The 10,070-nt window shown below is 60.1% G+C and overlaps 2 protein-coding genes across 2 annotated transcripts; both read right to left on the minus strand.

Moving 5' to 3' along the window:
• SLS55_002276 (uncharacterized protein) lies at nt 1-2,016 on the minus strand (the record flags this gene model as incomplete). Its single annotated transcript, XM_066773758.1, has 1 exon — nt 1-2,016. The coding sequence occupies one exon, from the start codon at nt 2,014-2,016 to the stop codon at nt 1-3; it is 2,016 nt and encodes a 671-aa protein (XP_066636325.1).
• Nucleotides 2,017-3,766: 1,750 nt separating this feature from the next.
• On the minus strand, nt 3,767-7,660 carry SLS55_002277 (uncharacterized protein; the record flags this gene model as incomplete). The annotated part of the gene is made up of 2 exons (XM_066773759.1): nt 3,767-7,323; nt 7,594-7,660. The coding sequence occupies 2 exons, from the start codon at nt 7,658-7,660 to the stop codon at nt 3,767-3,769; spliced, it is 3,624 nt and encodes a 1,207-aa protein (XP_066636326.1).
• Nucleotides 7,661-10,070: the final 2,410 nt, after the last annotated feature.

Genomic DNA, 10,070 nt, shown 5'->3' on the forward strand with positions numbered 1-10,070 from the left:
CTAGAACATGCTCCGCCCTGACGCCAGGCGCACGAAATCATAAGGCACGTTCTGCCCCACGAGCAGCCGCATCGTTTCCACCGTCGTCCATGCATTGACGTCCGCCACGCCGTATGCCGTCCACCCCGACGACGCTGCAATCGCCATTGGGTCGACCTTGCGCGGCCCGTTGGCCAGGTCGAGGAACACTTTGTTCGTCGGCGCCGCCGTCCCGGTGCTGCTGTAATGCTTCAGCAGCGGCCCCACCACCGCCGACTTCTCCGCCGGCAGCGCGTTGATGATGACGAACGGCTGCTCCAGCCGCTTCACGTCCTCGACCGACCGGAACGGCTCGACGTCTGCCGCCAGCGCGCCCTGGCTGCGGAAATGGAATCCTATCGTGTAGATGGGCCCAATGCCCAGGCTCTTGAGCGCGAAGATGGCCGCCGCCGCGTCGGGCTCCGCACTGGCCAGCACCAAGGCGGCACGGTCGCTGTAGGCCGACGGCACGAAATCGCGCGTGAGCGTGGCACGGATGCCCTTCCACGTCGCGTTCTCACCGACAAGCACCGGCGTGCCGCCCTCAGTCCGCACAAGGATGGTGTCGACGAGTCGAGTCGCCTTGGCCGCCTCCGACAACACCGTCAAATACGGTGTGGGTGGCGCGAGCGGCGGGTTGATAAAAGCACCACCAAATGACGCACGTCGCACGACCGTCTCCACCGCGCCCCTGGCCACTTTGTCGACGAACATGAACTGATGCGGCAGGCTGAGCTCGTTGAAGCACTTCTCGAAGAACATTGCCTGTGTCGCAAGTTTGTAGCTGCCGATGCCGTAAATGTCCAGCTTGGGCATCTGCCCCATGCTGTGTAACGCCATGTTGATTTCCGCCGCGCTGAGCTGCCCCGGCGCCGCAATCATCGGCAGCAGTGGATGCGTGATAGGGGTGAAGACCTTGTTCAGCGTGCGCGACAACTGCCCAGTGGGACCCATGTTGAGTCCGGAGAAGGGCGGGTGCGGGAAGAACTCGGCCTGCACGGTCGAGCGAAAGTACTCCAGTTCGTAATTGTCCTGCATCTGATGGACCAGCGCAATCATCTTGACGACGTCGCCGTACACGGTGCCCCTTTTGAAAAGCTCCTTCGCTTCCGGCGACGTCCACTTGAATGTGCCCGAGAAGTCGTGGAAAGCAGAGATAATCTTACTCGCCCCCTTCTTGTGGGCCAGGTCTCGCCGGACCTCCTCGGGTAGCCACAGCTCGACGTCGATGTACTCGCAGCCCCACTGCATGGCGCGATAGAGGTATTTGTAGAACAGCATTGGGTCGTCCATGGGGAACCTGCCGTTCTCGTTGGTACATCTCGTCGTGAAGATGATGGGGAGTTCGGTCCGTTGGCGCAGGATCATGAGCTGCTCGCCGACATATTTGAGGCTCGGAACGGCGCTGAAGGAGCCGTCGGACAGCGGTTCCTTGAGCAGATCGACACGCAGCTCGACGGCATCGGCGCCGACCGAGAGGATGTCGAGGTTCGGGAGGGCGGCATGGACGTCCGGAAAGGTGGTAGAAATGAGGGTCGTTCTTGCCTTCTTGGCGAGGTCGTTGTGGGGCACGATCTGCCCGAGGATGAAGGCGAGATAGCGGGTGACGTCCCGTCGGAGGAACGGCGAGTGGGTGTAGAGATATTCGTAGTCGCAAGTTTCGGAGAGGGCCTCGCTAGGAGCCGAGTCGTTCTCGACGCAGTGGGTATTTATGAGCAGACGCCCGCGACTCCGCTGCGCCAGCTGGCCTGGGTCCTGCGCGCTCAGGAGACCGGCGACAGTCGCTGGCTTCAGCGTCTCTGCTTCCCTCAGCGACGCGGCCAGCGAGTAGGCCTGGCCCAGCACGCTCGCGATCAGCTCGACAATGGCTTCCTCGCCAGGCGCATACAGCACCGTCAGCGACGGCTTCGCGTTGTCCAGCAGCGACTCGATGTGCACGACGCTGAGGCTCTTGGTGGTGGTATCGAGGACCTGGTCGGCGTGAACTTCGGTAGCCATGGCTGGCAGGCCGGCGTTGACGCGCATTCGACCAGGCACGCAGACGCAGGAGGGGGCTGTCGGGAGGGAAAGGGCGGCCTGTCGCCGGGGTGGGCTCAGGAATAGACGTTATAGCCGTTGATGCGTAGTTGAAGTTCAGCGATGATGCGGCGTTGGGGATCAGGCTGTTGCGCGTCGAGCGTCGCGAAACGCATCTCCATATGCAATTCGGGGAAAGCGAGGTAGCGCGGCCGTGGAGCTGGGTATTTCTTGACTGTCAGGCCTGACGGGGAATTCGGCGATAGGTCTGCGGCCTGTTACATGGCCATATAGAGGGCGCGAGCAGGGATGCCGGGCAGCGCAACGGCGGCGGAGCGGCGGCGGCGCAGGCCAGACGGCAATCGAGCGCTGCGCGCGATTCGATCGTGTGCGCTGCTGTCGTCGAGCGATGAATATTGCCGACAACGAGACACAATCGGCGGGCGGATTGGCGGTTTGCACGCTGCACGGGCGCCGGGCGCCATGCTACGGTTGAAGATCCTGTCGGCCTTGCTTTCCTCCACGAACCCCGTCGATCCGTTCAGCCTGATATTTCTCCGCCAATAGACGCCGTCCCCCGCACTCCGCAAAACAACTGCGCACGTGCATCCCCACGACGCGGCCATGCTCCATCACCACTCTGTCCAATCCCAGCGCCGCTGTCTCCCTCCTCGGCCGGCCGGCCTTTACCCGCCTCAGGACTGCGCGTCCATCGGCAACCAGAACCCGGCAGTTCACCAGCCCGGACGGATAAATGTGTGCCTGTGGGCGTATCAGATACCGAGCCGGCGTGCGCAATGACATGGGCGCTATGAGCGCCGGTCGCCAGATAAGACGCCCATTTTCGCAAGCGAGCACATCATGATGCTTAGCCTGTTTGCTTGGTGTTACTCCACCGCTTTGTGAGCACCCCACCTGTCGATATAGGTAGCCCAAGACCACCAAGACGCCTTGCAGCACCACAGCCAAGATTCAATCTTCGTCAATTCCGTCTCAGCCTATATTACATACAGCCCACGCTTTCCCTGAAATCATCCGTTATCACCCGTTTCCACCCGCTCAAGCCGGGAACGACTGCAGAGGCCGACTCTTGTCTGCTTTAGCCTCAATCGCCACGAAAACAGATTGACCCGCCCAAAAGAGACCGCGACAAAAAGTCTAGATGCGTGTATGATACAAAAGACAATCAACGCAACCGTCGCGGAGCACCCGCGCCGCTGTTCCGCGCGCAGCAACGACAGCACCACCCCTCGGAGCCCGCCGGCATCCCTAGCGTCGTCTGCCAGATGAAAAAACGAGAAGCGGAGAGGAGTCTATGTCTGCGCGCCAGCTGCCAAAGAAACCCTCGGGTGTGCATGAAATATACAGGAAACAAGTTGCCCGACTTGCAAGGTGAATTCATATGTACGCCGCCCGCCTCGAACGAACCTTCCTTACTTGAAACCGACCGACCACCGGAAATGTTTGAGCCACCGATTTCCCCGCACTCCTTTGCGCCTTCGCTGGTGAAATTGGAAATTCGAGACGATGTAGGAGAAACCCATCCCATGCTAGCCGAACGGTGTCTGTCATGTGTTTGTCGTTAAAGAGGTAAGTTGCGGCACAGCTTCTTTCCGTGCTGGAGATGCTGCTGCTCGTGTGCCGCAGGAATGAAATAATAACCGGTATTGGTGTTTTCATACAGAGTTGTGAAGGGCAACTGTAGTTGTTGGTAAGGAGCCAGGAAGATGGATCAAGACGAGAATTCAGCTGCGTCGTGCCGAAGAGCCTCCCCGTCGGAATCGCTATGACTGCGAACCTTTTTAACCGTGCCGTTACTGCCGCTCCGCGAGGATTTCCGAACCGAAGCCCCGAAACCAGCCAAGACCTTGCCGCGAGACAGTTCCGCATACGAAATGCTCTCGCTTCGGGAGGGTCGCTTCGGCGCAGGCTTCTTACGGAGGTTCATCACTAGCAAGTCATCGTCGGAGGAGTCGTCATCGGAATCTTCTTCGTCGTCGCTCTCTATGGCATGATCGCCATCGTATCCGGCATGATCATGCTCGTGCTCATCCGTCACGTTGATCACTGGATTGGCGGCTTCGGTCGTGACGACCAGAGAATGGATTTTCTGATCCGCGGGAACGAGATCATCCTGCATGACTGAAGAGTTTGCGGACGCAACCGAGGGAATAGAAGGGTTGGATGTCGATTGGGACATGCCGGAGTAGAATTGATCTTCCGAAGAGCTTGATGTGAGAGGTTGTTGAAATCCCTTCGGCGTCACATCGTTCTGCGTGAGAGTGTGCCTCTGGAGCTCAAAATAGGCCTCATCATCGGGACTAGGCGGGCATGGCGGATGACTAAGTGCACTGCTAGGACGGTTGCCTGCGGACGAAGTCGGACGGCTTGAAGAAAGGCGTTCCTCAAGCATGTGCTTCCGTCGGTTCTCCTCCCGAGCACGTTGAAAGTTGATATCGCTGAGATAATCATGGAAGACGGGCGAGTTATAGAGAACATCATCTTCGCGTTTCGTGGGGCGATGAGATGAGGCCGAGGAAATTGACGATTGGCGAGACGGAGTCCCTTCCCGGCTTCGGTGGATGTCAGACTCGGTGAGCGATGGTGCCATCGGCGATCCTGGACTAGTCACAACGCTGCTTGCCGCCGAGGACTCCTTCAGCTGAGCCGGCTGGTCAACATGTCCAGCAGCAACCGTTTCGCTTAACGCGATGCTAGGTTCGCCATGCGCATTATCGTCGCCCGCCACCAGACGGTCAATTGAGGGGTTGCGGCTGTGTGACTTGGCGCCGCCCATGCCTCTCTCCTTGCTTCTCACCGAACGTAGGGTACGGCGAACTCCTCCGAAGATCCCACTCAAATTTGATGCTCCGGGCGTGTCCAGGGTAAGAGGAGTGCTGGGGACTCCCTGAGGCATTGTTGGCGACACACCCCGCCGCCTGTTGAGGTACTCAAAGTCTGATGGGCGAATGGTCCTGATTGATCCGGCAGTAGACATAGTAGATTCGGCTCGAGAAGCGAAACTGAGCCGGTGGTGCTTGTCTCGAACTTTCCCTCGTGGAGATTCATCGACATCATCAATGCTGCCGATGTCGGGAGTACCTGGCCTTGAATGCGGACCTATGAAAAACTGGGTGCGTTCTCTTAACTCGGGGCTGGCGGTGACGCTGTGCGATAACGGGTGGTCACCTTCTCTGGAAGCTCGCAGGGCGGCGCTGATGTCGTCGACCCTCAAACTAGGCCTTCGCGCATCCTGGCTGATGGTACTGCTCGAAGACGCAGCAGAAATCCCTCCTTCCTTGACCCTCCGTTTTCCAGAAGCGGACGTGCTGGAAGAGTGTTTCGTGCCGATTCCCAAAGCTCCGCCTATTTTGCGCATTCCAGATTTGACGCGTTCCAACAGATTGAGCTGAACGACGGCATCGTCGACGTCCTCTCTCGAGACCTCGATCTTCTTGTAGTCCGGTACTCGCGAAGGGTCGGATTGCTCTAGCCAGAGAAGCGGATGCTCGAGGTCCCGTAGCACCCACGGATGATGTCGGACTTCCGGAAGCTTAATGCGTCGACGAGGATCTTTGATCAACAACCGACACAAAAGATCGTGGAGCTCATCGTCAACCTCCTCGTAGATGAGTTCATGATGTGAACGTCTGTCTCGAGTCATGCCGCCCCATAAGCGATTGTGCGAATTGGGACGCGAAGCGGTACGATCATCGACGGCTCTGAGACGAAAGCGTGGGATATAAACCTCATCTTCCGCTATCAGACGCATGACCACAAACGTGTTCAGGTCGTGGAAAGGGACGCGACCAAACACCAGGCAGTACAGAGTAACGCCGAGAGCCCAAACGTCAATCTGTCCTGTGACTGGTAAGGCGTCTGGGTCACAGTCTGTGTCGGTTTGACACAGCTCGGGAGCATAGAAAGCGGGAGTGCCGACAGTCTTTGCCAACTCAATTGCTTCATCAACATCCTGAGCGTCTGATTCCGACTGGTCGTCGCCATTACCATACACAGATGCCGAAGCAGTTGCGGTTCTGCGTCCGAGATAGGAGACACCAAAGTCGGAAATTTTGATGTGGCCATCTCTTGCTTGGAGGAGATTAGCAGGTTTGATGTCGCGGTGGATGACTCCCTGGTAATGGAGATACTCAAGGCCCGAGACCGTGTCACGGAATGCCTTGCGAGCATCCGGGAGCGTCATGAGTGGAACGTAACGGAAATGTTCTGGTACTGGCAAGTCTCCAGGCAACTCTGGCTTGTTTGAAAGCAGGCTTCCGCAGACGCTCGGATTCCTGCCTCGTGCTGGTATCTCCTCGTACGGACCCCACATTGTCCCCTCAAGACCCGTAACCGATGCCGCACGTGGTTCTTCCTCGATGGGTTCCCTGCCGAGAGCGGGTAGAGAAGTGCTTGACTGTTTCGATGCCGCAAACTCTGCAACTGTCTCGTTCAGAGGCGCATGCGGCGTCTGGTCAGCGTCGAACTCTGTCGGGGTCGCAGGTCGACTACGGTACTTCAATCCGATGCCGTTTGGATCTTCGGTGGTTGCGGTTGAGGTCCGGGATAAGAAGTCGCTGTTCGTATCCTCATCATCGGTGTCTCCGCCGTACTCGAAACTCCAGGTCTGGGCGTCGTTTTCATCGTTCTGTGCGCGATGTGCTCGCCTCAGCCGTCGTCGTTCCTCTCGTTCACGCTTCCTCTGCGCCTCCAGCAAAATCCTCTGATCTTCCAAAGCCGCCGACTCGTTATCGAAAATACCTCTCACCTCGCGCTCGTACCGCCTGTGTTCAATTAGAACAATTTCCTTCGCACCTTCCGTTCTCCACCGCACTTCACCCATCTCCACGTGCTCGAGAACGATGTAGACCTTTTTCCGGGACGGATCATCGATAACCTCCAGCAAGCCAACAATGTTAGGGTGGCGTGCTTTCTTGAGAATGGCGATTTCTCTTCTGATCTTGTCCTCATGACTTGTATTCTTGCCCAGCCGACGCCTCTTAGAGTACCGCTCAACGATCTTGATGGCGACATATTGACCCGTTTCCAAACTGCGCCCTAGCTTGACCTTTCCATGTACACCGCGCCCAAGCTCGTCGATAATTTCATACTGATTAATGATCTTGCGCCCCGATATAGGATCAACATCGACGTCGGCAACGTGGGTTTCCTTCGGGACTTGACGATGGGTGAAATGAAGGTAAGGGCTTGAGTAGTACCCGGATTCCGCGGTCGAGGCGAGCACAGGTCGGATCGGGACGTGGTTCGGGTCGAAGAGGCCTGGGCTTCCTGCGGGTGAGTTGCCAGCCGTACGAGAACCGCCTTCGTGCGCAGTGGTTTCATGTGCGAAGTGTTGGGTGGGATGTAGAGAGGGGACATGTGCGGAAGAAAGAGAGGAATACTGTGAAGGGTGGGAACTCCGAGTCCGCAGGACGTGGGGACCAGGCGGTGGATTTTGATGGGCTTGAAGAGGGGGGTTCGGAAATCTGGGATATTCGATCTGGGTCTGCAACGCAGAGTATGCCTGGTTAGGGTATTTGGGATACTGGCGGGGCGGACTGGGCAGGGTGGCCATAGTCGGTATGGCATCAGTCGTAGCGTAAGCCCTGATCGTGGCATTGCTCATGGTGGAAGCTGTCGAGAGCTGGTCTCGCCGCAGGGACGGGCGTTCTGGCGTTGCTGTCGAAGCTCGGTGCGGATACTGAGCCCCGCCTGACTCACAATCGGCCGGAGCATTAGGGGATGTGTTTGTGTCATTGCCCGGAGAGGGGGTCGGCTCCGCGGAGGCAGTATTCGATGTCGGAAGGTATGCGGTGTGGTATCTCACCGGTCTTGGCGAGTGGTATGGGAGGTCTGAGGAGTAATGAGTCGACGGGAAGGCCTGCTGTGAGGGGTGCACAGGGGGCCCCGCAGAGGGAGTTGCATGATCCAATTCCTGAGTAGGGCCCTGGCTGGCAACCGGCGCAGCATCTGCAGGCTCGCAAGCGTCGGGTGGCGGACTGGAGCGCGGAGAGACAGGGTGCGCATCGGCGGCGTGCGTGTTATCAGGGCTGCGGGCGGCAGCGTCGGGCGCTGCGTCTGGCGGCGCCATGATGCGTGTCTCGCAGGCGTCTCGCTCCGTTCGCTGGGGATATGGTGCGGGTGCCTAGCTGGCAGAAACCTTCATCTGAGCCGTCGCGGCGGCGAAGTCAGTCGCGGGCGGGGGGCGTCGCTGGAGGCGGGCGTATCATGGTGCACCTCAGCGACCGGGAGAGCACCGCCGTCGTGCAGCGGTGAACGTGTTGCGGACCGGGCGGTATTATGAATGCTGAGAGCGGAGCGCGGGCGTGGAGGGAGTGGTGAGGCAGTGGCTGAGGAGGGTGTGGCCGGCGGAGCTAGTGGAGGGGACGAGGTGGTGTGGTGTCTCTGGCGGGCGGGCGAATGTCGTGCCCAGGAGCCGGCCGTTAATTTTTTGCCTCGAGGGTCAAGCAGGGCCCAATGCACCGGCGCGTGCAACGACGTCAACGCGGGCCGTCGAAGAGGGTGGAAGAGCAGCAGCTTGATTTACCGAGCGACGCTGCGGATCGGTGTGTTCGGCAAGCTCCAGCGAGAATGGGCCGCAGCAGCAGCGGGCACAAGAGCAGATGAGGCCGCGCTGGTCGCGCGCCGCCAACTTTTGAGTAGCTTGGGCGCCAATCACGGCACACGTCGAGAGCCGCCGGGCTCGGAGGTTGTTGGGATCCCAGCGATGGCCGTCTTTTTCGCTGGCGGTGATCCACGGCCCGCTGGACAAGGCAATCGGCCGCCTGTCTGATCTCTGCCCGCCCATGCACACAGCTCTGCAACGGGGCAGACCGGGGTCAGAGCAATTATCATCGCAGCCGCGTCCTAGCCGCAACGAGCGATGGCGGGAAGCCTGCTGCTGGCTCCTGCAGCTCCAAGCCGCCCTCACGCCCGTCATTTGCTGTCGCCGCGCCCTGGTCGCTCAACAGCCAGCGTGCCCGCAGCGTCGGGTTGCCTGCGCCGTGTCCGGCAGCCAGCACGTCGGGGGAGGCCTGACGAGCCTGGGAAAATGCCTCTCGAGTTGCTGCGCTGCGCTTCTGCAGGCCGCCGGCCGCCAAGCACCGCGCCGCTGGGCCTGGACCTAGGGACAGCGACGGGCGCTCTGGCGCGGTGCCTCGCCGCCTCGACGCTCACAGAATAGTCAGCACCGCCCACCCCTGGCCTCCGGCTCGCTCGAGCTGCTATTTTCGCGCAACCGCCCAAGCCGACAGACAGTGCGCTGCTCGCCGCCGCCGGGATCCCGGCCGCACTGCGCCCTTTGCAGGATCGGAGCCGCCCTTCCCCAGATTTTCTCGTTGCTTTTCGCTCCCGCTCAGCGCCCAGCATCACACGAGACGCGGCGTGATGAGCGGGTGGATACAGGCGAATCGCGTCGCGCCATTGGCTGCCGCCTGCGCTTGGCCGTGTCATGCCTCGCTGATGGAGCGGATGGTGTGGAGGGCCCACCAGGATCGCCGTCCCCAAACTCGTCTCCACGCACGCTGTGGAGGCAGACAGGATTCGCTCGTTAGCGGGGCTGGAAAGACGAGAGGAGGTAACAACGCGCTACCGTGTGAGCTATCACTTTTCGGCGCGACCCTTGTCGAGCACCTGGGGCGAGACTGCCCAGCACTCGCGGCTAGCTGAACTGGGAAATTCACGATACCACGCTCGAGGGACGATGCGTGCGTTCAGCCGATCGTCCATGTTGTGGTGGCCGCCGACACGCTTGCACAAGCCGCGACTGCGCTCCCGCCGCGGCCTGTGCCATCCCCGTCGCGCAGGGAGGCCCGTGTACTCGCACTCTGCGTACCGTTCACTGCACCCGCGCCTCTCCTGTCCAGCACCAGCTACCAGCACCGCGACTTTGCACCTGTCCCCTCATGCATGTCCGCGCCGAAGCCGAGCACGGGGCGGCCCCTGCGGACGAACGACGCGGCGCGCCCGCTCCCGGAGGTAGCTCCTCCGTGCAGCAGCAGGAGCCGGGTCTCCATGTCTTCCTGCTACTGCTGGCC

The sequence above is a fragment of the Diplodia seriata genome, assembly GCF_021436955.1.
Source record: "Diplodia seriata strain FDS-637 chromosome Unknown scaffold_2, whole genome shotgun sequence".
In the NCBI taxonomy this organism is placed as follows: Eukaryota; Fungi; Ascomycota; class Dothideomycetes; order Botryosphaeriales; family Botryosphaeriaceae; genus Diplodia; species Diplodia seriata.